The 27,381-nt window shown below is 46.0% G+C and overlaps 1 protein-coding gene and 1 pseudogene across 1 annotated transcript in view; both read left to right on the forward strand.

Moving 5' to 3' along the window:
* FHIP2A (FHF complex subunit HOOK interacting protein 2A) overlaps positions 1-27,381 on the forward strand; it is a 340,036-nt gene that overhangs the window by 69,824 nt on the left and 242,831 nt on the right. Inside the window, exons 3-5 of the mRNA XM_086922896.1 lie at positions 8,848-9,017; positions 19,110-19,214; positions 27,152-27,274. Coding sequence (XP_086779022.1) covers positions 8,848-9,017; positions 19,110-19,214; positions 27,152-27,274 — 398 coding nt within the window. The remainder of the gene's footprint in view (positions 1-8,847; positions 9,018-19,109; positions 19,215-27,151; positions 27,275-27,381) is intronic.
* Positions 16,770-17,478, forward strand: LOC147712112 (large ribosomal subunit protein eL6 pseudogene; annotated as a pseudogene).

The raw sequence follows: 27,381 nt of genomic DNA on the forward strand, positions 1-27,381 counted from the left end.
CGTTTCTTATGAAGAAGAGTCTGGACCGGTGCACCTTTGCCGTCGGTGGCTCACATGCAAGGATCGGATGTAAGCTAAATGAATGCTCTCTATATATTATGGATCATCATTACAGATTTGTGTCTAAATTTAGTCCCGGTGGCACGAATGTGCACTCGCGAACTTCCAGGATGTCTTCTTCAGCAGGCGGATGCCTCGGCTTGAAGGGCACAGTCGGTCCCTGGCGGCGGGTGCTTTGATGGGGTCTGTGGACTTAGCACCTATTCCCCTAGCAGCGGGAAGACCACGCTCTGCCAGAGTCTGGTAGGAGTGTGGGGGCTATCCTGGAATGAAATACAAAGGGATTGGAATGCAACACCTTAGCCGGCGAGACAAGGATGGTAAAAGCACTTGAAAAGCGGCGGCAGGAGGGCGAGACAGAACTGCAAACACTTGCACTCCTGTGAACTGCAAAAACTCAAATCAGCGCCGAAACAGACGGGCAGGGGGGTGAGACCGAAAAAAGACAACACAAATGGGTGCGGGTGGAAGGGGAAATTAACACAAGCCCTCATATGGAGTGCATAAACACAATTTAAGTAGATCTAAAAAGTGGAGCAGTGGATGTACAGAAATACTTAGTCCATGTTCTAGGGGAGGGCCAAACTCAAGAAGAGGCACGACGCATACAAGCCATGACGCAGTGGAGCGAAGGATATGAGCGCGATGTTGAAGCAAACAAATAGTAAGCCTATGGGTAGGCTGTAACCACCAACTGTAACCAGCATGCCTCAAAGACACCGTGCATGTGCTGTCTATTTGAGACCTAAAAAAGAGACCTCTTACAGAAATCTGAAAAACCAGGGAAAGTCTAGAAAAACTCTAATAACTAGAAATCGGGTATAGGGAAGTTTCTTTTCACTTAAAGCACACATGGAGAAAAGAGGGCCCCGTGTTAGGAAGGAAAGGAAAACGTACGTAAAACAAGTGAAGAGAAGAGGAGCTGAGATATGGGACAAGCAACATAAATAAGAAACCTAAAAAAATAAGAGGGAAAGGGCACAGAAGAAAAGGCAGAAAGCAGATAGGCTGACAGTAATAATTACCTGATAAGTGTGTCCTCTGTTACTTCGGATGGGGATGGAAGGTGGGGTCGGGGGGAATCCAGAGGTAGTCCGTTCCTGAAAGTCTGAAAGAGAAAGCAGCAGAATAAAATAGGACACCCAAATACAACATAAGAATCCTTACCTAAGAAAGAAGAAACTCAATAACGGCCGATGGAATAAAGTGTTAGATGTTAGGGTGGTCTTCTATAGCGCTCGGCTACTCCAAAGGAGTGTCCCGGCGCTTTAATTAGTGACCGGAAAAGACAGACATCTACAACATGAACAGAACCACTATAGAGAGTAGAGGGATCCAACACTGGAGAGGAAGAACACTATCGGGCAAAGAGCCATGTTTTAAGGCCCTTCCTGAAGGCCAGTAGAATGGATGTACTGCGCAGTGTCAGTGGAAGAGAGTTCCAAAGCTGCGGAGCTCGCAGCCTGAAAGAGCGGCCTCCAATGCGAGCCTTTTTTACTCGGGGAACCACAGCTAAGAACAGAGACTCAGATCTCAGGGAGCGAGCCGGATGGTAAAAGGCAAGCCTCCTTTGGAGATACTGAGCTCCCGCGGCATGCAAGGCCTTGTGGGCCAGTGTCAAGGCCTTAAACTCTATCCGCTTCCGGATATACAGCCAATGGAGCGACTGCAATAGGCTAGATACTCTGGCCCGTCTGTGGAGGCCAAAGATAGCCCGCGCGGCCGCGTTCTGCACCACCTGCAAGCGTTGCAGGAGATACTCCGGTAGGCCAAGATATAGAATGTTGGACTAATCCAATCTTGAGCCGATTAGTGCCTGAACCGTAGTCCTCCTGTGCTCTTCCGAGAGCAGGGGGAAGAACTTCCGGAGCATCTTGAGGAGGCTAAAGCAGGTTCCCGAGAGAGCCAGAACCTGGGATCTTAATGTCAGCCCGTTATCGATCTTAATTCCCAGATTCTTAGCTATCTGGGAAGAATGCGCTTGAGGGAACATGTCGGCAGGCCACCATTCATGCCACTCTGGGTCAGATAAGCAACCGAAGAAGAGTATCTCAGATTTATCTGAGTTGCACTTGAGGCTGTTTAACTGGAACCATTTGAAAACAGCCCCAAGGCACTCACGGATACTCTCTCCGTCGAAATCTTCTCCTTTCCGACATGAAAAGAGGAGCTGGGTATCGTCGGCGTAAGATACGATCTGGGCCCCGAAAGACTCAACCAATGTCGCCAGAGGGGTCATAAAGATGTTAAAGAGAGTCTGGCTCAACACGGAGCCCTGAGGGACTCAGACTCCCAATGGCGGCATCTCGGCGGAGCTCGGAGAGGCCCAGACCGTTTGTCGACGGTCAGCTAGGAAAGATCTGAACCAGCTGAGCACCGTCCCCCTCAGACCTATCTCATAGAGTCTGGCGACTAGACCCTCATGGGGGACGGTGTTGAAAGCCACCGACAGATCAAGCATGACAAGCATGACTTTGTCTCCCGAATCCAACAACTCTTTAATGGCCTCAGACACCTCCAGCAGCGCCGTCTCGGTGCTTAAATTGGGGCGGAAACCAGATTGGGAGGAATGTAGTAAATCGTGAGACTCCAAATAGTTGGAGAGCACGATATGTACATGTTTCTCCAAGATCTTAGCTAGTTCTTGAAGGAGCGAGATAGGCCTGTAATTGCCGAGATCCCCTAGGGCAAGGCCGGGCTTCTTAAGGAGGGGAATGACCATTGCCTGCTTCCACGCCTGCGGGACCCCCCCTCGACTCACAGAAAGATTCAAGAGCGGGTTTGCCAAAGGATTTACAATATCCGCCATTTTCGCCAAGAATTTGGCCGGGCAAGGATCCAAAGGTGAACCAGATTTAAGATTAGCCATGAATGCCAACGAAGAGGATATCGAAAATGGCGGAAACACCATCAGGACTGGACCTAAAGGAATCGATGGAACTGGCCCATCCACGGGGCTGGGAGGAGCATCAATCTGCCTCGTGGGGAAAGAATCCTGAATCAGCTTTATCTTATTGGTGAAGAAATTGGCAAGGGCAATTGAACCAAGGGGCAAAGGCCCGTTTAGGTGTTAATCGGGGGGGAATCACAGGGGCTAGATCGTTCAGCCTATCCATCAGCCACAACTGCAAGGAGTCTAAGTCTTTGTCCAGATCGCCCGTAGCAGGGAAAGGATGATCCAGGGATGCCTGAGCCAGCATCTCTGGAGTCACCCGATGGTACGCCCTGGATACTGGTCCCTGATGTCTCAGAGCAGTGCTCGATGGTACTTTTGTTTAAAGGAAACTTAGCTAAAGAAATAAAACACTGCTTACCCTTTCCCCTTGTTCCTGTGGTCTCTACAGCAGAACTCACAACAGCACAGCAGAACTCACAACAGCAACGCAGTACGTTCTTGAATCGGTACTAACCGATCTGTAAAGGATGGTGCATCTTGATACACTCTGTTCCCCGTTTGATTTGGATTGTGTGGAGGTTGAGACCAAGGCCCACAGTTGTGAATCCAGTTGCAACCCACCAGCACCAGTAGCATTCCTTTCAGTGCTACTTAAGAGTCTGGAGCTGCAATGGTCGCCATTGTCCACTACCCTGACCATGCAGAGACAAACTCTTCCTTGTCCACAGAAGAGTCGTTAGAGAAGCTGTACTGTACCGCACAGTCAGCCTGCAAAAATGAATTCACGGTCACAGGTTTTTAAACCGTTTCCCATATAGACTAAATGTGGGCAGAGAACTCCCCTCCGCTGGCGGAGCTTGCAGATTTTTGCCTACTCTGCGGAGAACGCAGAGTTTATGCAAACTATGGCTTTGCAGCAGAGCGGAGTACAGTCCCGGGCTCCACAGTAAGCTCCCTGCCTCCAGCACCCCCAATAAATATTTTTTTTAAAATAAACAAAGATTTTTAAAAAAACATAGTTGCCCCTATTGTGGCGTTTCTGGGCTGCCCTCCTCCTCCCTGCCATGGTCTCTCCTGCAGAAACCCCTTACTTCAGACGTACGGCATGATAGGACGTACATCGCACGCAGTCCTACAAGACTTACGTCTGATGTAGGGGTTTCGGTTTGCAGAAGAGACCACAGCGAGGAGGAGGAAGGCAGCCCGTAGACGCCACATTTGAGGTAAGTGTGTTTTAAAAAAAAACCTTTATTTTATTTTATATTTAGTTATTAGGGGGGGTGGTGGATGTGCAGAGCTCCACAGAGTTTTTGCCCAACTCTGTGACCTCCACAGAGTTTTTGTCCAACTCCGTGGAGCTCCGCGTAGTGCAACTACGCCAGCTCCGCCCGGGCTTAATATAGACAGCAACGTGCGTATGTACACACACGGTTTTCTATAGTGTTTGTGTTATTCTGAAAGCTGTTTTGCTTCCATATGCTCATATTTGATGCATTTTGCCATTAAATGTGCTACTGATATTTTTGTTCTCCTTACAAAATAGTTTGATTTGAGACAAACGTCCATAGCGTAATTTTACTCTAATAATAGAGGTGGATGCAAATGCATGGGAGGAGTTGTTTTACGCACCCCACATTGCTTCATTGTGCTGCAGATTGTGATCGCTAGATTTACTTTTCGCGATTTTAAAATTACGAGCTTAGCATCCTCATTCTGAAAATGTTTCTTGCACGCCTCTATTGCTCTTCGCGTACTTCTTCACCAGGGTTACTGCAGAGCACTGTTGTCTCAATGCCTAAAACTAGAGTTTTTGTTTGGAGGGGCGTAGCTGTGACTTGGGTGAACAGGAATGACTGGAAATCCATTTGGTGGACCAACACCACCACTGTAAGATTATTTCACAAGACGAGATGCACATGCATTCAAACAATTTCGGAATGGAGTGCTTGGCTTCCATATAAGCTGGCTTTTCATCCTGGCCATTAACCTCTCCACCTCCCTTCCTCTTGGCTTCTGCTTGCAGGACTTCCACTTAAAAGCAAGGTTTCCCTTACCAATTGAAATATGAAAATTGACTCCTCTTCTACGCCCCAGCTGCCTGCAATCATAGCATTAGATAGCAATGCACTTAACCCTGGTCTTTTGCTGACTGCATATTTGCTCTTATCCGTGCCCGACATAACAGCCTGTCCTCCGGGGATTTTGAATGTGTGTAACCAAGCAGCACGATTTCGCAGAAAAACACTCCAGACACAAGCTTAAATGTGCAGCAATTGAGAAATGCCAAGTGGCCATAAGTAACCGCCCAAGAGGTGCCTGGGCGCAGAGTTCCAGTATGGTTGTTGATGTGCTTGGAGCACTTGCGCTGTCAGTGGATAAATGATGCAAATTAATGTTTCCCTCCTTGCACTGTCCCTGTGGAATTCTATTTCCAGGCAGGGCTTCGAGGAATATGTTGTACCTGATGGCTGTAGTGAAGGAGTGATTGTTGGATCAGGGAGCCACATCAGTCAAGGGTGGTTTGTTAGCCTATGATTTATTCTCCGCAGACCTGTAAGAACGGACTTTGGGAGTTATATAAATGAGAGGCGTCCTCAGTCATTTAAACCATTGAGATTTCCCTAGTGAAATGAACGCGCTGACTCCTTTAGTTTCGCAATTATAGCATTTCAGGGCATAGATGTGCATACATTTGGATTTTAAGTCCTAAATTGAATTTGCAGGACTACAGTAATACCGTGATGTTACCTGCCTTTTGTTCATTCTCTCCAGCCTCATGCTGCTAGTAATAGTAAATAAAAAAAAATAGTCAACTGTTTAGTAATGGCTTTAGGACCCATTTGCGCAGGTCTCTAATTTGAATTGATTTTCAGCAGTAGTGTCCAGCAGTCATGTTAATACTGTCTTTTGCATTAGTTGCAAGTACAGCAGCAAAGTAACATTTAATTAGTTTACAGTAACTGCGCCCATTACTTAGTTGCGATAGCCACTGTGTAGTTATGTTTGAGTAGCACTTTCCATCGAAAATGTATTGTTTGATTTGCCTGTAACGTTTAACCCGGTGGATGTATTTGCACAAAACTTGTTAGTATGTCAAATCATTCAGCTAATTTTCAGCTTGCCAAGTTCTGCATAAATCAATCCATGGGAAAAATGGGAGCAGGTGTTCTAAAAAAGAGTGATTTCCCATTTTAGCTTAAATTGGAAATTTTGCTCTCTCTACAGCCCGAACAACTCGACAGATTTACAGCAAACCTGGCATGAAAGTAGACCTTTACTCAAAAAACGTGCTTCTTTGGTTTGCCTAGTAGTTTTTGAGATCGTAGTGTTTCAAAAAATGCAGAGCGGGTTTTAAATGTTTTAAATTGTGTATATTTTTTCCTTTTAGACTCCCAAGTCAATATTTTAGTCACATTTTCAAATGTTAAGATGATGTGTTTAGCTGGATTTGGGATGAGATTTGTATTTTCTGCCATTTTGAAACTCGCTCGATAGAAATCAGTGCTATATTTAGTGCTCAAGTCAGAGGTGACTGACCAGTGGCAATTATGGGTGCTGAATTTGAAGGCCATTTTGTTCCTGACTTGGAAGTCTTATCAGAGTTGCGAGTTTCAGACCCTGGGGGGCAAAAAATACAAACGAGGAAAGCCAAACAATAAAATAAGTGTCTTCCCTTGCTTGGGAGGTAGGGCCTGTGGCTAACCCTTGTTGAAGCAGCGCCTTGGCACGGCACAGTGGCTGACCTCCCACTGCACTCGCCCAAAAGGCTGTACTCAGAGTGGGTTGGCCGCAGTCAACAGCGATGAATAAAACAAATATCACCAAATGCACAGACACAAACAAAAACAGTTAACTGAAGTACAACATGGCGGTCAGCTGTGAGTTATGTTATATGTTGTGTGTGTGCTCCTAAATATAATATCTAATATGGTAGTGGTGGTGATAAATGGTTTTGCTCCTTGAATCTCACTTTGACGCAGCCTAATGAACCTAGAGATGGATGCTAGGTATCACTCACCCTGCTTTACCTGTACCTGGAAAAGCTTTCAATTGGGCTCCACCATCTCTACCAGATAAGTTTTCAGTCTCTGCAGCAAATCTTTTATGTGATTTGTAGGGATGGCTAATTGACTGAAGAAACTCCATTGTGGGTTGGAAAAAGTCTTACTCAGTTAAACACCCTTCAAGGCTTCACATGGTGGCCTCTTTCAACTGTGGACGGGATTTCCCACTCGTGTTTACTTTCCTTCACCTGTTAAAACAACTTTGCTCTACATAAATCTAATTTATTTTGCTTTGTTTATTTGGCAATGCAATCACACACACCATCCTCACATATACACATCCATAGTCATTATATCCCTCGACTCTCTCTTCCATGCACGCGTCATGTGCTGTCAGACTATTTGCGGAGGGCTGGAAAGATGCCCTCGTATGCCCGCCTGTGATGGCCTTATCAGCCAAGTCTGCCTTATTAACTTTTATTATTTACACAAAGTTTATTACATATTATTCCGTGTATACAACATGGTAAGGGAACTCGTCCCATTAGGACAGAGGGCGCACCGTATTACAGCTGTCTTTCGTTATGCAATCTCGGAATGTCCTGCTGTTAAAAACATCAGGTAAGAGTTCTTGGAGTATTGTCGAGTATCCTGTATTGTCCAGTCCGCCCACAGCCAGTTTCAACCTTCCCAATATCTTTAATGACATTAATGGCAATCATTACACAAAGGCACTGCCACACAGTGGAATACAAATAGCACAAAGAGACATCGCCCATCTTTAGAGGGGCACCAGTGCCCCCTCACTGCATAGGGGACCACACTGGGAACAGCACCAACACCCACCGACCATGCACGCTATCTAGGATTCATCCTCGACTCCTCCCTCTCCATGTCTAAGCAGGTCAACGACGTCTCCTCCTCCTGCTACAACACCCTCCGCATGCCCTGCAGGATCTACAAGTGGATCCTGACCGAAACAAGAACGGTGACACAGGCCCTCGTCAGCAGCAGACTGGACTACAACAATGCACTCTACGCAGGAATCCCAGCCAAACACCTACGACGACTACAACGCATCCAAAACGCCTCCGTCCGACTGATCGTTAACGTCTTTCGCCGCAGCCACATCACCCCCCCCCCCACCCCAACCTGAGAGACCTACACTGGCTCCCCGTCGACAAGAGGATCACCTTCAAGCTCCCCACCCACACACACAAAGCACTCCACAACGCCGGACCAGCCTACCTGAACAGCAGACTCCGCTTCCACAACCCCACCCGCCAGCCTCACCGTCGCAGCTGTACCCCACATCCACGAACGACCTCCAGCGGCAGATCCTTCTCCTACCTCGCCGCCAAGAACTGGAACACCCTCCCTACCCACATATGGCAGACCCAAGACCTACTCGCCTTCAGAAGACTCCTCAAGACCTGGTTCTTCGAGCAGTAGCAGCATCCCCCTCTCCCCTCAGCGCCTTGGGACCCTCACGGGTAAGTAGCGCGCTTTACAAGTACTCTGATTGATATAGGGTATGAATAATCGTACGTTACTTAACGACCATTATGTGAGGCAAGTGGTTGCCCCAGCATACACAGTAAAATCTGGAATGATTACTTACAGAGATCATTTTACTTGAATTAACACTCTAGTCTAACAGATGGTATCCTAGACCTCGATTTTATAGTCGAGGTCACGCTTTCGCTAACCTCCTGAAATTAGTCGCCTACTAGTAATGATCTGCATATAAATACTTGAGTCTCTGATGATAAATGCATTTATAAAAGGAGCCAGCACTTTTCAAAGACTGCTGAGGTGTTTGATTAATGAGGTGTGTGGTGTACATGCTCCTTTCCTCTGTTAAGGGTGTTTTCTCGTCACTCCTAGATGATAAGGCTCCCGTGACCGACACGAACATCCCTTCCCATCTGGAACAGATGTTAGATATCCTCGTGCAAGAAGAAAATGAGCGGGAGTCAGGGGAGACTGGACCCTGCATGGAGTACTTGCTGCATCACAAGATCCTCGAGACGCTCTACACGCTTGGCAAAGCAGATGTAAGTTGAGAGCTCCCAGATGTGTGCCTGGTTTTGTGTGCATGGGTCTATGGCTGCATATCTGTGACGCGGTTATTGTTTACTAGAAGTCTCGTTTGTCTTCACAATATTTTATGTCGAGGTAACCTGGGTGTCGTCCTCTGGCAATTGCTTGCCTGCACTGAACAAAGTCATGTTCGCCTGGAGAATGGGCACACTAGCTACACTTTACCGCATCCAAGCAAGAAGACGTCCTGTTTATTACTACCACATAGCAATGTGTAATACTAAAAAAGTTTTGAAAAATTGTAAATCGCAATTCGAAACTATCTTTTTTTTGTATCAGAAATGCGCACTTTGCTTGAAATTTCATCCAGTGTAAAAAACAAATAACACATTTAATTGATGCTTAGGATCTGTAACCCCCTCACCCCCTTTTTTTTGTGGCAGTTTTTTATACTTCGCAAACTCGGCCCAAAGGTATTGGGGCGCTTTACATGAGCACTAGTTTACATTTTTCAAGGACACATTCGTATTTTGTGGGCGTGGGGAGATTTTTTTTTTTTTAAACTTTATTTTTGTCACAGATTCATATAGCATACAAACAATTGTGCCAACAGTTCCATTAGTAATAACTATACCCTGCAGGTCTACAGGTGAGCATCACACAGCCCATCAGCCCACATCCCGAAGGCCGGGCGGCGTTAAGTGGTAACGTGCCAGAACTGATGGAGAACATAGTAATGCATCTGTACGGCAGGATATTTGATCCGCATTTATTTTTCTGTTATTCAGGTTACCCCCCAACTCCCCAATAGAAAACCCCCCCAAACTCTGACATCAACTAATAAAAGAAATGTGTATACAGTTCGTTCACCTCATTATGGCACTCCCAGGGGCAGATGAGACAGCAATGATTGACAAGAATAGGAAAGTAAAACCTACAGGGATCAAAACACAACATCACCATGCTGGAACATATACGTGCGTGGCCGGCCAGGCCCTACCCCCAAAATCAATGCCCCCCCCCCCCCCCACCCCCCTCCCGGGCGTGGGGAGATTAAGCGATTTGCCCAAAATCACAGCATGTTGAGTCCGTCTGGACTCGAACCTAGTGACACAGTTCTAAAGTCAGTATCTCTGGCCACACCAACTCCCCAATCTTCTCTCTCATAAGAATCCAAAAACAGTACTTGGTACATTTGAGGCTATATTTATTGTAACCGTTATATGTTGATCTCAATAATAAATAGCTCGACGGTTGTGTTGAACCAGAATGCGGTGATTTAATCTAGTTTAAGGGCAGGCACCAAAAAATCTTCCTTACATCTGTCGGTTTCACTGTTTCAAGGTGACATTAAAGTATTTCCACCTTTTTAGTACCTCAATATTTGTGGAAAAAAATGAGATCCCTATATACTAATCCCTGTTCTCGATCCACAGTGTACAGATTGCACACAGACAGGATTACAGCAAGGAAGCAAATTGCGATGCAACCGGTTCATAAAGAAGTTGTATCTGAAATCGGCCACTTTGAGAGAGCCACTAAATGACCTTTCTAATGAATCTGAATTACGCATGTCGCAATTTGAACCCCCCCCCCCCCGCGTGATTGGTTTCCCATGCAGTAACGGTGGCCTACAAGGTGCAGCAGAATTTCATCCTTACGTTCTTCTTCCCAAATGCGTTTTTTTTTTCATAAAGCAATCCGTGTCAGGCTGCTCAAAAAACCAAGCATTTTCTATGCAATTGTATTGTATTGTAATTACATTTATATAGCGCTTACTACCCCTGACGAGGGGTCAAAGCGCTTTTTCTGCGAGTAGCACAGGATTAGACACCACCTGTCATGCCATACATGACCCAAACGTCCCCTTCACTAGCTGTAACATCTGCAAACCTGGAAACCTACTCCTTCCCAGGATGGCCGTCCCACTAACCGGCCTCAAATTAGCGACACTCAACTGTAGATCGCTTCCCAAGCACGCCCTTCTCATAAACCACTTAATTGTCGATCACGATCTGGATATACTCTTCTTAACCGAAACCTGGATCACCGGTCATTCTAACTCCGACATAGTCTCGGCCCTTCCCCCGGGCTTTCTCATCATGTCCCAACCCCGCCCTCTATGTCGAGGTGGTGGTATAGCCATCATCTACCGAGACTACTTCACCTGCCGATCTACTGAGATCCAGAGCAAGGAGTCGGAGAGCTGTCTGTTCACGCTGACGCTCTCGCCGACCTACTCCCTGTCAGGCCTTCTGGTCTACAGACCCCCTGGACATTTCGGCCCCTTCTCCGCCGCTCTTTTAGAATCCGTTTCATCCCTGGCCCACTTAACATCCAACTTCCTGATCACAGGCGACCTCAACATCCATTTCGATGATCCAACAGACACAGGGTCGTCTGATTTAATCAGTGAACTTGGCGCCCTTGGCTTCTCCCTGACTAACTCAGGAGCCACGCATGCGAAAGGACATCTGCTCGACCCTGTTTTCTCGAACATCCCTTCCCTCCAGTTCACCAATTCCCTCCCCCTCCCGTGGACGGACCACTTCCTGGTCTCGACCCATCTCCCAGGGGCCTTTAAGAAACCACACAACCCCCCAACTTTCACCAAGGATAGATCCTGGGCCAGACTTTCGACGGACAACTGGGCCTTGGCGCTTGACGCTACTATCCCCAGTCTTGCAGCCGACCCCACCATGGCAGACATCCAGTTCAGAGACTGGATTTCCTCCTCCCTCGACAGCCTCATCCCCATCAAAAATCGGGAGGTGAAAAATAAGACCAAGGGCCATGCCCCCTGGTATAATCCCGAACTTAGAGCGCTCCGTAAAGTGTGCAAAAAGGCGGAGAGAGCATGGAGGAAAGATTGGCTCCACAGCAACAAGGACATATATCACAACGCGGTAAGACAATACAAAACAGCCTTGAAATTAGCTAAATCAACGTTTTACGATAACCGAATAAAAACCGCGACCAACTCAGCCAAAGAATCCTATCAGATAGTCAAAGAACTACTAAACATCCCCACAGCACCCCCCCCCTCACTCCCCCCCCCCCCCCCAGACAGAAGCAAGGATCTGGCCAATTATTTCGAGTCTAAAATCCTGCGGATACTGGACTCCCTTCCTACCGTCAGCCCCCCTCCCATCCTGGCCACAGCGGACGAAAACATTCGACCACAGCTTGAGTCTTTTAGAGCAGTTTCCCTCACCGAGGTGACGTCCACGCTAGAGAAAATGAAAAGCGGTTCCCCCCTTGACCCAGCCCCGGCCAGATTCCTAAAAAAGGTGTCCTCCACCATAGCTCCTATCATCAGGGACCTTATCAACTCTTCCCTCGCTGGTGGAACGGTACCCCCCAACTGGAAGAACGCAGTCGTGAAGGCTTTGCTGAAAAAGCCCCAACTGAACCCGGACGATATGTCCAATTACAGACCGATCTCACTGCTCCCTTGTATCAGTAAGATGGCTGAAAAACTAGTTAACTCGCAACTATCCCAATTTCTCGAGACAAACAACATCCTGCGCCAATCCCAAACTGGGTTTCGACCCGGCCATGGCACGGACACCGCACTCCTCTCTGTCATCGAGGAGGCAAGGTGTATCCTAGACTCAGGGGGATCAGTGGCAGTGATCCTCCTGGATCTCAGCGCCGCCTTTGATATGGTGGATCACCGTGTCCTACTACACCGCCTGGCCAAGGCAGGAATTGTGGGTACGGCGCGAGCGTGGATCGAATCCTTTCTCTCCCATCGATCCTTTCAGGTGTGGGACGGCAACTCCCGGTCAGAACCTCTTCCACTGAAGAATGGAGTTCCCCAGGGGTCGTCGCTCAGCCCCACCCTATTTAATGTCTATATGGCTCCCCTGGAAGACGTAGTGGCCCCCTACGGTATAAAAATAATTAACTATGCTGACGACACCCAACTTGTCTTATCCCTGTCCCACCTGGATAACCATCCTGACAGCTTGCTGCACTGCCTCCAGGACATTCATACCTGGATGTGTGACTCGGCCTTGAAGCTGAACGGCGCAAAGACTGAGATCATGCTCCTGGGCAATAAATGGACGACCTTTCCTCCTACATCTTGGCCCGACACCTTCGGCGAAATCCCCTCTCCTAGAAATGAAATCAAAACACTAGGAGTTTGGTTGGAACCTGACCTTACCATGAAAACGCAGGCAGCCAAGACAGCAGGCACCTGCTTCGGTCTCCTGCGGTCCGTATGCAAGATCCTGCCTCTACTGCCCCTCCCATCCAGGAAATTACTTGTCCAGGGTCTTGTCTTGGCTCGATTACAGCAATGCCATCTATCTGGGGGCCCCTGAATACACCCTGGCCAAACTCCAACGCACCGAGAATGCGGCGGCCAGGCTCATTATGAACCTCCCCCCTAGAGTGTCGGCTAAGCCTGCCCTCAAAGCCCTACACTGGCTCCCTGTCCGCCAGAGAGTAGAGTTCAAGGCCCTATGTACCACCCACAAGCTCACCAATGGAGCTGGCCCTGCTGCGCTCAAAAATATGGTTACCCCATATAAAGCCTCCAGACCCCTTCGCTCCGACGCCGAACATCTTGCTACGGTGCCCAAATTCAGGAAGGCTCGCACCGGTGGTCGACGCTTTTCGGTCAAAGCCTCCACAGCGTGGAACTCACTCCCTCTCAGTCTACGCCTGGAACCCTCCTACATGGTGTTCCGCAGGAAACTTAAAACCCTCCTGTTCCCCAAATAAGGCACTCCCTCTTCCCCCCTCTGGATCTTTACAGGTTGAATAGCGCGGGGATGCCTACGGGTCACCAGGCGCTTTAGAAATCGCAAAATAATAAATAAAATAAATAATTACTGGAATATGAAAGTAATTAAAGTGGTGGATAGGTTAATCAGTTAATTGGATTCGGAAGGATAGAAGAGGAAAAAAGGTTTGTATTTATATAGTGCTGGTTACCCCTGATGGGGTGTTAAAGCTCTTTTTTTTTGTTTGGTTTTTGTGGGCAGTAGCATGCTTCTCCGGAAACCCATAAAGGATTAGTGGAGAATTAGTATGGTGAAATTTGAAAGTAATTTGAGTGGTGGATATTAGTCAGTTATTTAGAGTGAGAAGGATAGCGGAGGGATAGAAGGGGTGAAAGGTTTGCATTCATATAGCGCTTGTTACCCCTGACGGGGTGTTGAAGCACTTTTCTGGCGAGTAGCACGCTACTCCGGAACCCATAAAGGATTAGTGTTGAAAATTAGTATAGTTAAATATGAAGTAATTTGAGTGGTGGATATGATATTTAGTTATTTGGATAGAGAAGGGTAGCGGCAGGTTAGAAGAGGGAAAGAGGTTTGTATTTATATAGCGCTTGCTACCCCTGATTTGGTTTGAAGCGATTTTTTTGGTGAGTAGCACGCTCCTCTGGAACCCAAAGGATTAGTGTGGAATTAGTAAAGTGAAATATGAAAGTAATTTGAGTGGTGGATATGTTAGTCCGCTAGTTGGATTGAGAAGGGCTGGGGAGGGGTAGAAAAGGGAAAAGGATTGCATTTATATAGCGCTTGTAACCCTGATGGTGTGTTGACGTGTTTTATTAGCAAGTAGCACGCTACTCCGGACCCATAAAGGATTAGTGTTGTAAATTAGTATAGTGAAATATAAAAGTAGTTTGAGTGTTGGATGTTTTATTCAGTTGGATAGAGAAAGGTAGTGGAGGGATAGAAGAGGGAAAAAGATTTGCATTTATATAATGCTTGCTTACCTCTGATGAGGTGTTGAAGCGCTTTCTTGGCGAGTAGCATGCTACTCTGGAACCCATAAAGAATTAGTGATGAATTAGTATAGTGGAATATTAAATCTGAGAAGTGGACATATGTTAGTCTGTTATTTTCATTGAAAAGGATAGTGGAGGATAGGAGAGTGAAGGATTTTGTTTTTCTTTCTTTCTTGGATGAGTAAAAAGGGGTTGTGGAGGGGAAGAGTCAGAGGGAAGAGTTTAGAAGGGGTTGTTTTGGGGATTGGTATAGTAAAAGAGGTGTTGGATCACGCAAGGCTGGGTAGAGTAAAGGAGAATATAGAAAGTGTTATTTTGAGGATCATAGTAGTGGTATGGGGTTTGGGAAAATGAGAGTGGGTGTAGAGGATATATTATTTATATATGTATAGGGTGAGAAATAAGGTAGTGCATTAGAAAGAGTAGTAGAAAGAACATTGAGATGATGGGTGTTATGCTTAACAACAACCTCAGCATGGAAACGCAGGTAACCAAAACAGTCTCCACCTGCTCGGCCCTACTGCGTTCCTTACGCAAAATCATGCCTCTACTCCCCTCACAGGCTCGAGCACTAATAGTCAGGTGCACTATCCTTAGTCGCCTTGACTATTGCAATGCTCTTCTGCTCGAGTCCCCAGCTGTTCTACTGGACAGACTCCAAAGAGTCCAGTTGGCCGCAGCCAAACTAGCCCTCGGTTGGACCAGGAGATCCTCGGCCACAGCAGCCTTAGCCGAGCTACAAGGGCTCCCTTTGAAGCAGCGAATAGCTTTTAAAGCACTCTGCCTTGTCTTCAAAGCACTACACGGAACTGGCCCCAGATCCCTACAAAAAATGTTTTCCTGGTACACACCCACCAGAACTCTCCGATCCACCTCAGCCTGCCTTGTGTTGGTACCCAGATTTAACAAGGTAAGGACTGGAGGAAGATCCTTCAGAGTGGCCGCCGCTAAACTTTGGAATAGTTTGCCGGTCGACATCCGCCAAATTCCACAACTCCTTCCTTTCAGAAAGCGGATTAAAACTTGGCTCTTCCCCTAATTCCCCCACCTCTAACCCCTAAACAGTCTCCTGTCTATTTCCATCTTAGGAGTAAGCTCTCAGCGCCAGGATACCTGCCAAGTGACAGATGCGCTATACAAATGTTTTAAATAAATAAAAAAAATAGATGAGTCAAAGTTGGGTTAGAAGATATATTGAGAGAAGTATGTGGTGAGAAATAGGGTAGTGTATTGGATATGCTAACTTAAAAGAAAGTAATAAATACCCATAAGTACATTGAAAGTATAAAGATGCATAAAGGAGGTCGGTATATTTAGATTAAAGATATTGATAGAGGTACAGGGTGAGAAATAGGGTAGTGCATTGGATATGCTTTTCAGGAGGAAAGTAACAAACACACAGATCCAACTACATGGAAGGTACATAGATGCACAATGGAAGAAGTACATGTAGACCAAAGATGCACCAGATAAATTTAGTCTCGCATTTACGAGAGTTTGAGCTATCGGCAGTGCAATAGCTTAAACTCTCGCAAATGCGAGACCCATTCCATTGCAAAAATGTTTGTATACTAGACCCCATGTGTCACTTTCACATTTGTGAAGGCCGCACCTCTTTCTTTAGACAAGCCACGTCTAAAGAAAGTAGTGTGGCCGACATTAAAGTAAAATAGTGGCATGGGGCGCTTTGACAAAAAAAAGCATGTGTTTGTCAAGTTGATGATTGTTTTTTTTTGTGTAAAAGCACCCTGCCACACTTTCACTTTAAAAGCAGCCCTCACCCTTCTTCAGACACGGCTTGTCTAGAGAAAGTGGCGAGGCCTCCATGAATGTGAAAGCACCGCATGGGTGCTTTAAAATATATATATATATATTTTTTAAATAAGTAAGCTTTTTCCTTCAGCAAAGACGGCAGGCGAGCAGAAAGCAAAGAAGACCAAAAAGCATCATGCCAGCCGCAACCTGGTTCTGGCTCGTGGTATCGGGAAATATTCCCGATCAGCGATGTGTGCCAGAAGAGCTATGCACAATCACAAGTACACTGCCACAGAATAAAAGATTGAGAAGAAGGCAAGACCACCAGGAACTATTTCAAAGCCAGTAGGTGGAGACAAGAATGGAGGCACCCGTATGGTTAAGCTTTGTAAAATGCCATGATACTATCCGACAGAGGATGTACCCCGCAAATTTCTGAGTCCTGGTAAAAAGCCCTTCTCCCAGCACAAGCGCAAGCTGCGTGCCTCCGTTTCTCCAGGAATAGTTCTGATTCTTCTTAATGGGCGTCACAGCGGAAAGCGTGTAATGTGTTTGAAGGAGCTTGCATCTGGTTTGCTCCTTGTAACAGGTCCATTGGTTATAAATTGCATTCCACTGCGTAGAGCTCACCAGAAATTAGTCATTGCCACTTCTACCAAGATTGACATCTCTTTAGTAAAAATACCTAAACATCTAACTGACTCCTACTTCAAGAAGAAGCTGAGCTAACCCAAACACAAAGAGGGCGAAATCTTTGACACAGAGAAAGAAAAACACGAGGTAACGGAGCAGCGCAAAAATGACCAGAAGCTAGTGGATTCGCAGCTCTTGCCTCTCATCAAGAAAGAACCACAACTGCGTGGTTGAGATCTACGTTTTGCCTAGCCAATGGAGTTTATCCACACAAACTGGTTTTCTAATTGGTTAGAAAATTGCTCATTAAAATAAAACGTTCTTAAAAAAAAAAAGTTCTCGCTGACGCTATACTTAAAGCGGACAGTGCTGCTAAAATAAAGAAAGAAAGAAATGATGCCGCTACAGGTAAAACGGACCGCCATTAGTTAGTAAAATGAAAGCGGGTGGCGTGCTGCGACCTAGAGGCTGGGATAGAGGCAAATCATTAAACAAAAGAGTGCTCACAGCCAAGATAAAGCAGACTGTGCAACAAGACAAGTAAAAGGTCCTGTCGTTATGGGAGGTAACAAATGCAGACAGGGCAGTATCATTGAGGGAATAACAAGCCTAATACCAACTCTGAAGCCAGTGTTTACGAAGTACAATGACACAAGCCAATTAAAAATATGGGTGGAGACTGGGTGGGACTACAAATCCATACTCCAATTCTGCATACCTCGCAACAGCACATGCACTCCCTAGGCTCGACCGAAAAAATAAGCGTATCATTTGGGAAGGAAAAGATTGGCGCTGAACTGTTCCCCGGCTCCCTCCCCTGTAACCTCTGCCCCAGAGTCTACCCGACAGAATTCACACAGGAGATGCAGTCCGTCAGGGACAGATTTTGCTTCGCATTTACAAATTCTTTAACACCCAGATTCAGATGTATATATCTGAGCAGTACTTTGTGGCAGCAGTAGCATACACAAACTATTGATGCACGTAATTGCGATTCGCAATTATGAGGGGATGCACCTTTCTTGTCCCCTCTTAAATGTGACTTGGCATGAGTTGCAGAACCCTTTTGCAACTTCCAAGGGCTTTTATATAGTTGTTTTTACAGTCTGGGAAACTGCTGTGTCTAGTGACCCAGCCACACATAGAAGACTGTTTTGGATTTACCATGGCCTGCATCTGGAGATTGATTCCCCATGCTCTGCTAGATTATTAACCAAATAAACCAGGAGCCCCTCGAGAATCGAACGTTGCCCGTCCTTCCTCATCCAAGTGCTCATCTGTCCTGATGAAGACCCCTTTGTGAGGACACCACTCACCCTCCTATCTGCTGGGGTCGAAACGTAGACCGTCCTATCAAAACGCCCACATGCTCATAGAATAAAATGTACCAATTGAAAATGTACCTATGAGCAATGTGTAATATATATATATATATATATATATATATATATGAACCTATTGACCATATATAGGCTGGAAAGGTCAAACTGTATATATTGTGTATTGTACTTATGTCACAAACACCTTTACCCTGTCCCCCACCCGTCAACTCACTACCACTGCCCGAATTTCCCTTTTGTTTCCTACACCTCAGAGCACTGTCAATAGTAATGCATTGCGACCCATTAATGCTTTGACTGACAATTGCATTTAATGCTGGTGTTACATAGCAAAATAAATTTCTGTTCTTGAACTTACCTTTGCATTTACTCTTTTCTGTTTGTCTGCTTACTTTTTGATTTGTCGCAAGATATTTGACTACCTCGACCAATATTTTGAACGTACTGTATGAATCCAGTCATGGATGTTGGCTGTAGTGAGCCCATCTGGGAAGCTGCTGGGTAGGGAGCTGGTCTGGTATGCTGCCAGGCCGGTAGCTGGACTGGTATGCCGCTGGTTCGTGAGCGGGTCTGAGGTGCCGCAAGAGAAGGAGCCAGTCTGTTAATTCTTCTTTTTTTTTTTGCAGTGTCCACCAGGAATGAAGCAGCAGGTATTGGTTTTCTATACAAAACTCTTAGGTCGGATCCGACAGCCGCTTCTTCCTCACATTAATGTACACCGACCTGTTCAGGTATACCAATTTTGTTTATCCTTGTATTGGAAATAATGATAAATTAGCATACGTATCTGATTATCACACCTTTTGGTTCCTTGCTTAGGACAGAAAAGGTTTTCTAGTTTAATAGTAACATATAGCCCACAACTGTGTCCAGATCTTTGACAAATGATAGTTGACTTTGGCTTCATGGTAATGTTACGTATTTGCTCAACCAACCTCGTAGAGCACTTAATTCGTCTTAGGCGGTGCCTTTTGTTACTCTCGTGCTTGATGTAAGGTGTTGGCTGTCATGGTCGAGTTGTTGACCTGCTCAACAGGTCCTCATTGCATGGGCATCAAAGGGCCACCAATCCTTACAGTGCTACACATCTAAAGCAAGCATCCCTGTGTTCTCCATTCTAGAAAGGCAGTGCTGACCCAGTTGATATTCTCATCTGTTGTCTAATCTACCACAGCTATAATTCCCTGGGAGCTATAACTTTTGTAATCTGTGGACTTATTTTGGTCATAACCAATCCTCAAGAGGATTCCGCTTTTTAGCACAGTATAAAATGTTAATTTTGTTTTCTCTAGTATAGTCTTCCATCAAACATGCTGACATCTGTGTCCTGCTGCTAAACTCCAATCCACATGTCTAGAATCTTTGTCTGTGGCTGCTGGACTTTGGCCTGTGTACAGATCTGTTCACAATTGAGGAACTTGGTTGGAGCTAGAGATTTCAGAATATGTGATCTTCAATCCATTAGATGGAGAAGGTCTGTCCAGGTCTTGGTTAAGGAGACTGTGCCATCACTCTCTTGAAGCTCATGATGGTTTTGAGAAGTTAGGAATCTGGAGGACCATAGACGTTTGTTTCCTTGATGGTAATGCTCAATTCCAGGACAAAAACATACATTCTAAACTTAAATGCTTATGAATGAAGTGTCAAATTGCATGTTTCTTGGAAGGTTTTCCTTATTAAACAATGTTCTAGTCCTATCATGGTAACACAGAGTTCTGACTAGTTGATTGTTGTGCACGTTTATTGAACTGCTTTATAATTCTTTTGATCTTTAAAAAAAAACACGTGCATCTTTTATTTATTCCACAGTTAAGCTATTCATTGCATAAACTTGGCCCGATAGGTCCGCATGCATAGGTTTTTGTTGCTTATGTATTGCAGGTACCTTGCTGTGCACTCTCCTTTCATCTAGTCTTGTGCTCATAAAATTACAAGTTGTATTTCTTCAAAGACAGATTATCTGTTTTGAGGTGAAATGCACAATTCACACTGTGCTTAATTTGTAAAAAAAAAAACAAGTGCTTGGGCCCACCGTTTTGCTCAGAACCTGATGGCTGGTTCCATTGGATGTCAGCGTGCTGAATTCCAAAGCCTTGGCAGTCGTGAATGCACCTCATTCCTTGTTAATCCACCACCCCCTGCTTTTTATCTAACTGATGCAGGTTCCTGAATTAATCCTTTGTCGTGTTTTTCCCGTCTTTCTCATTCTTATCTCATTGTGTATTTTTCTGAGACAAAGTCTGATGGGGAAAAATAAGGCAGATACCCAAAACCAAGTGCTGGTAGGCCCCACCTGCAACCATTGGCTCAAAGTAAGCACTGTAAGCACCAGAACACAGACCTCCCAGATTGTTGTTTTTCCATAATCAGGCTAGGACATGGTTCAGGGGATCCAATACCATTGTAACTGAAAGATTTTGGCACAGAACAACTCTGAGAAAAGAAAGGACAGAGCATTGAACAGAAAATAAACAAAGCCAGCAGTGCCACTTTTTCTGAGTCAAAGATCCAGAATCATGCCCTATGAGCTTGAGAATGAGAAGGAGCTGGAGAATACTCATTTTATGTTGTGTTCCTCTTACAATAGCAAATACCCAAGGTCAGACCAAAGCTAGACCTGTTACTTCTGTTTATCAAGGCACCACAAGACCAACTACTTTGCACGCAATACCTTTTGTTCGCAGGAAACTGTCCGACACCCTCGGGCAGCAGGTGGGTGCAAAAGTCAGAATTGCTGTGCCAAGACTTTACTGAATTCTTGTCTGGTAGTCCAGGACATTCAGAGGAGGACCGTCTGGCACAGCAAAAGAACAAAGTGTGTGGGATCCTAGTTTTGTTTCGCCTGTAGACTTCAACTTGGGATAATCTGTATCTCCAGGGCCTCCATGGAAGCCCGTACCTATAGCAAACATCACTTTGATTCTCTGAGGGAAAATCAGAGGGCCTTTCACAGCACCTCTGGCCTCAAAGGAGGTAACACCACACACTGAGGTTTATCAGTCTCTAAGAAGAAAAACTATACACCACACTTAGACTATAACAGTAGTCACTGCCATATTCAGTACATTCAAGACCTGATGACGATTGCTTTGTAGACCCACCTCACAGGATGATGCAAAGCACGATTATGGGGCAGGTGACTTTACACAGGTTGTGCTCCCTATCCACTAATGTCATCCATACTAGATGGTATTCTACCTATCATTCAAACCTTGCAATCGCACCTGCCATCACCAGGTTCTGCATCGCAGTATCTTGCGAGGTACGTGCCAGTAGATAACCAAGACCATTTTTAAAAAGACAGTTTTTTATGAAGAATCATTCTTCAAAACTACATTGCAGCATCTAAACCACAACCTGCTGCCTACTTGTCTAATATTGAGGGAACTCAGGGCCTGACAGGATTACCCTCCCGCCACCCCACCTTCATGAGATCAAAAACTAACACCTCCAACTCTTGCTTGAGGAGGTGCAGGCATGTCTATAAAAAGGGGCTACATGAAATGGTGCCAATGCATCAATGGAAACCTAAGTGAAATAAGTTTGCTTGACATTCTATGCCACGTCATAGTGATTGTTATGTTTCGTTTTGTCTGACCCTTTAAATATCTGTGTAAGGAATAATTTGGGTTATCACTGCTACTGTTACAATAGGAATCCTCGCCAGTAGCATATACTTTTTTTTTTTTTTGTTTCGGCCGAATCCGTTTTACGGGGTGAGAACATGTGTTGATTGGTAAGGGGACAGAACAGAAGTTAACATAGGCAAAAAAGGTATCTGTTATGTTATGTTAATACATTTATTAAGCGCTCGACAACCCAGAGGTATCTTGGCGCTGAGGTCTGGAGAAGCAAGTTCATGTAAGGCAGGTGTCTCTATTTAGTAAACAGACAAGTTTTCAGGGCCTTCCTGAAAGCAAACAACGTTGGAAGTGTTCTAATGGAGAAGGGAAGTTCATTCCAGAGTTTGGGGGCTGCCATCCTAAAGCTTCTACCACCACCCCAACTGGCTTTGAAAAATCTCGGAGTTGCAAACAATTTAGTTCCTTCTAAGCGCAGATACTTTTTAGAGACATACCAGTATCATAGGCGTCTCAGGAACTTGGGACCAGGATCGCGAAGTGCCTTAGAGGTAGTGCGAAGGACCTTAAAGATAATACGGATCTTGACTGGGAGCCAGTGCAGCTTTTGCAAATGTTTCCGGACTGAATGATACTTAGGAATTCCCAGCAAAAGCCTGGCGGCCGCATTCTGGATCATTTGCAACTTATTGTGTTGTTTCTTAGGAAGACCAAGATAGAGACCATTACAATAGTCTAATTTGGCAAGAATCAGTGAGGTAATCAACGTTTTCCTGCTGGTAATAAAAGGTAGTACGTTTTTGATTATTTTAAGCAAAAAAAACCTTGATGAGGAAACGGCATTAACCTGTGCCTCAAAGTGCAGTTTTTTATCAGTGATCACACCTTGATCACACCAAGGTTTTTAGCCTTGGCGACTGGAATTGGTGCTGTCCCTAATTCTTCAGGCCACCAACTCTGTGACCAGTATGGTAGAAAATTGCCAAAAATGACTACTTCAGTTTTATCTGAATTCCGTCTATGACAATGAGAACTCATCCAGGACCTGACTGCCAGCATGAAGTACTTACAATTTTGCATCAGTGACAGTGTTTTTAGACACAGACAAAACAATTTGTGTATCGTCTGCATAGGATGTCAGAGCCAGTCCGAAGGATCTAATAAGTGTTGCCAGCTCGGTTAAATAAATATTAAAAAGAGTGGAGCTCAAGGATGAGCCCTGTAGGACTCCACATCGGAGGACAAAGGGTGGAGACTTGTTTATTTATTTATTTATTTATTTATTTATTTATAAAGTTTTATATAGCGCGAACTTGATCCCGAAGGATATCAGAGCGCTTTACAATTTGAGGCAAAGGTAACACATCAGAACATTAGTGTAACATTGGGAATCTAATGGGCATTGAATCAACTAGTACAAACATAACAGCTAAAAACCTTACAACGTACATGGTTAGCTGAAATTTAAAATATGCATCCTGTACTGGCACAGCTTCCCTTCCCATAAGACAGTCTGCAGGAGTAGGTTTAGGGCACTAAGGGGCAGATTCACAAACCCCTTGCGCCACTTTTTGGTGCCCAAAGCAACCAATTGTATTCTACCAGACAGGAAGGAAGAAACCAGTGTGAGCGCTTTGTCGGAGATGCCAATGGATAAAGACACCTTAGTAAGAGATTGTGATCGACCGTGTCGAACGCCTCCGACAAGTCGAGCAAAATCAGAGCAGCAGCTCTCCCTGTATCCAGAAGTGTTCTAATTTCATCTGTGGCTTTAACCAGGGCTGATTCTGTACTGTGTTCTGCACTGAATCCAAACTGTGTTTCGTCCAGACAGTTGTTGAAGTGCAGGTAGTGGGTTAGCTGTTCATCGATTACTTTTTCCACCAGTTTTGCCGGGATAGGAAGGCGGGAAATAGGACTGTAATTATTTGGTTCCTTGGTATCAAGATTGTGTATTTTTATAATGGCAAAATAGATGCCTTTTTCCAAATAGTAGGAAATACACCCTGAGCAAACATGGAATTCAAAATGGTGGTAAGACTGGAAACCAGCATCTCAGCGGCTTGCTTAACCACAATGGGGGGAAGAGGGTCATAGGGAGAACCTGATTTGGCCTGCTGAATAAGAGTGGTGATTTTCTCGTTGGTAATTGGCTTAAATTCAGAAAAAGTTATGTCCGCAGAAGAGCCAACATTGGCTAGGATGCTTTTAACTGTGCAAGTATTAGTATCAAATAATCAATCATAGCATTTGTAAAGCGCATTACTTACCTGTGAGGGTCTCAAGGTGCTGGGGGGTGGGGGATGCTGCTACTGCTCAAAAAGCCAGGTCTTGAGTCTTCTGAAGGTCAGCAGGTCTTGGGTCTGTCGTAGGTGGGTGGGGAGGGGGTTCCAGGTCTTGTCGGTGAGGTGGTTTAACGATCTGCCGCCGGAGATCGCTCTTCGGATGCGGGGAACTGTGGCGAGGGTTAGGTCGGCGGAGCTGGCAGGTGGGGGTGTAGAAGCTGAGTAGTCTGTTGTGGTAAGCTGGTCTGGTGTTGTGGAGTGCTTTGTGTGCGTGGGGAGGAGCTTGAAGGTTATCCTCTTGTTGACGGGGAGCCAGTGCAGGTCTCTCGTGGGGTGGGGTGTGATGTGGCTGCGGCGAGGGATGTCGAGGATCAGGCGTGCATAGGCGCTCTGGATGCATTGCAGCCGTCTCGGGAGTTTGGCCGAGGCTCCTGCGTAGAGTTTGTTTGTGTAGTCCAGTCTGCTGCTGATGAGGGCCTGGATGACCGTTCTTCTAGTTTCGGTGGGGATCCACTTTTAGATCCTGTGAAGCATGCGGAGGGTGTTGTAGCATAAGGAAGAGACGGCGTTGACCTGCTTAGTCATGGAGAGGGTGAAGTCGAAGATGACTTGGGTTGTGTGCGTGGTCGGTTGGTGTTGGGGCTGTTCCCAGTGCGGTGGGCCGCCAGGAGTCCCAGGCTCAGGGGGTGGATCCGAGGATGAGGACCTCCGTCTTGTCAGAGTTCAGCTTCAATCGGCTGTTCCTCATCCATTCGGAAACAGCCTTCAGTCCTTCGTGGAGGTTGGTTCTGGCGGTGTGGGGGTCTTTGGTGAGGGAGAGGATCAGCTGGGTGTGGTCGACATAGGTGATGATGTTGAGGTTGTGCAGTCAACCGACGTGGGGGAGTGGTGCCATGTAGATGTTGAACAGCGTTGGGCTGAGGGATGAGCCTTAAGGTGCGCCGCAGATGATCTTGGTGGCTTCGGAGCTGAAGGGGGGGAAGGCAGACTCTGTGTTCTGCCGGCCAGGAAGGAGGTGGTCCAGTCCAAAGCTTTCGCTGGATCCCGGCGTCGTGGAGGCATGTTCGTAGTGTGTGGTGGCAGACCAGGTCGAAGGCGGTTGACAGGTACAGAAGGATGAGGGCAGCTGTTCCTCCGTTGTCTAGCAGGGTCCTGATGTCATCGGTAGCGGCGATGAGGGCAGTTTCGGTGCTGTGGTTGCTGCGGAACCCGGATTGGGAAGAGTCCAGGATGCTGTTCTCCTCGAGGTAGCGGGTCAGTTGTTTGTTGACAGTCTTCTCAATGACCTTTTCCGGTAACGGGAGCAGGGAGATGGGCCGGAAACCCTTGAGGTCCTTGGGATCCGCCTTGGGTTTCTTGAGTAAGGCGTTGATCTTGGCGTGCTTCCAGCTCTCCGGGAACGTTGCTGTCTCTAAGGAGATGTTGATGACTTTCCGGAGATGGGGTGCGATGGCTGTGCTGGCTTTGTTGAAGATGTGGTGTGGGCATGGGTCTGATGGAGATCCGGAGTGGATGGTGTTCATAGTCTTGATGGTGTAGTCGTCGGTGATGTTGGTACATGGGAGCAGGCGGTTGGTGGTTGTGGGGGCGAGGATCTCGGTGGTTGTAGGGCAGGCGTGGCGTTGAAGCTTTCGTGGATGTCTGTGATCTTGCGGTGGAAGAAGGTGGCCAGCGAGTCGCACAGGTTTTGCAAAGGTGAGACGTCGTTGGTGTTGGAGCTGGGGTTGGAGAGTTCTTTCACGATGTTGAAGAGCTCTTTGCTGTTGTGTGCGTTGTTGTCTAGGCAGTCTTTGAAGGAGGCCCTTTTGGTAGATCTGATGAGGTGATGGTATCTGCGGGTGGTGCTCTTGTGGGCTGCGTAGCTGTCTGGTGTTTGTTCACGGAGCCAGATCTTCTCCAGTTTTCGTCAGGTTCGCTTGGAGGCCTGGAGGTCTTTAGTGAACCAGCTGGTTTTCTTGCTGGTGTGACTGTTGGAGGGTCTCTTGACCAGGGTGAGGGTGTTGGCTCAGTCGTCGATCCACTGTCTGAGGTTGCGGGTGGCGGTGTCTGAGTCAGTGGAGTCGGCGGGTGGGCTCTGGGCGAGGGAGGTGGTTAGCTGGTCTTCGGTGACTTTGCTCCAGCAGCGGCGAGGCATCTGTTTGGTGTGGTGGGCTTCTTGAAGGTGAAGTGGATGCAGCTGTGGTCGGTTCAGTGGAGTTTGGTGGTGGGGTTGAAGGAGACGTGGGTGCTTGTATAATATATATAATATTTGTATAATATATATTTGCTCCACTTTCTTCAAAAAATGTTGCGCTCAGGAGTTACAAAACTTTTGTGATGGCTCAGTTGTGGTTGTTTCTAACTCTCCAGAAAATTTAGAGACTACTTGAAATCTAAAATCAGATATAGAATAATAGACCACTACATGTGACCCGCAATTAAAATGCTGAACTGTACAAACATTATCTTCAATTTTAACAATCTGGTTTGTCCTCTGGGGCAGATTATAATTCTACAGTAGCTAACCTGATTTTAGCTGAGTGAGAAACAGATCAATGAGGGGGATAATTCCTGAAGCTGATAGACGTTCATTGCTTCGCTTCAAAGATTCCTATATTTGATAGTAACTATAAACTAGTGGGATGCGTTACTTGCTGATTAATCCAGCGGTGTAGCAGCCAAGAAAGGCATTGTTTTTTTATTTTCACGTGTGCCATTCATGGCGACTTGTCTAGTTACTTGACTGTCTGTTACTTAGAAGTAACATTAAATTTCTACTTAATGTAGGTACATAAAAATTATGTTCTCTATTTTCATTCACAGAAACTCATCAGGCTTTGTGGGGAAGTTCTAGCAACACCAACCGAAAATGAGGAGATTCAGTTTCTCTGTATAGTCTGTTCCAAGCTGAAGCAGGATCCATACTTAGTTAATTTCTTCCTCGAGGTGGGTGATTGGCATTCCCCACTATATTGCTGCATTTTCAGATAGCTGATATCCATATGAATTAAATTGTGTACATCCTTATGTAATGCATATTTATGGGAAAATTG

Source organism: Lissotriton vulgaris, chromosome 5 (assembly GCF_964263255.1).
Source record: "Lissotriton vulgaris chromosome 5, aLisVul1.2, whole genome shotgun sequence".
Taxonomy (NCBI): Eukaryota; Metazoa; Chordata; class Amphibia; order Caudata; family Salamandridae; genus Lissotriton; species Lissotriton vulgaris.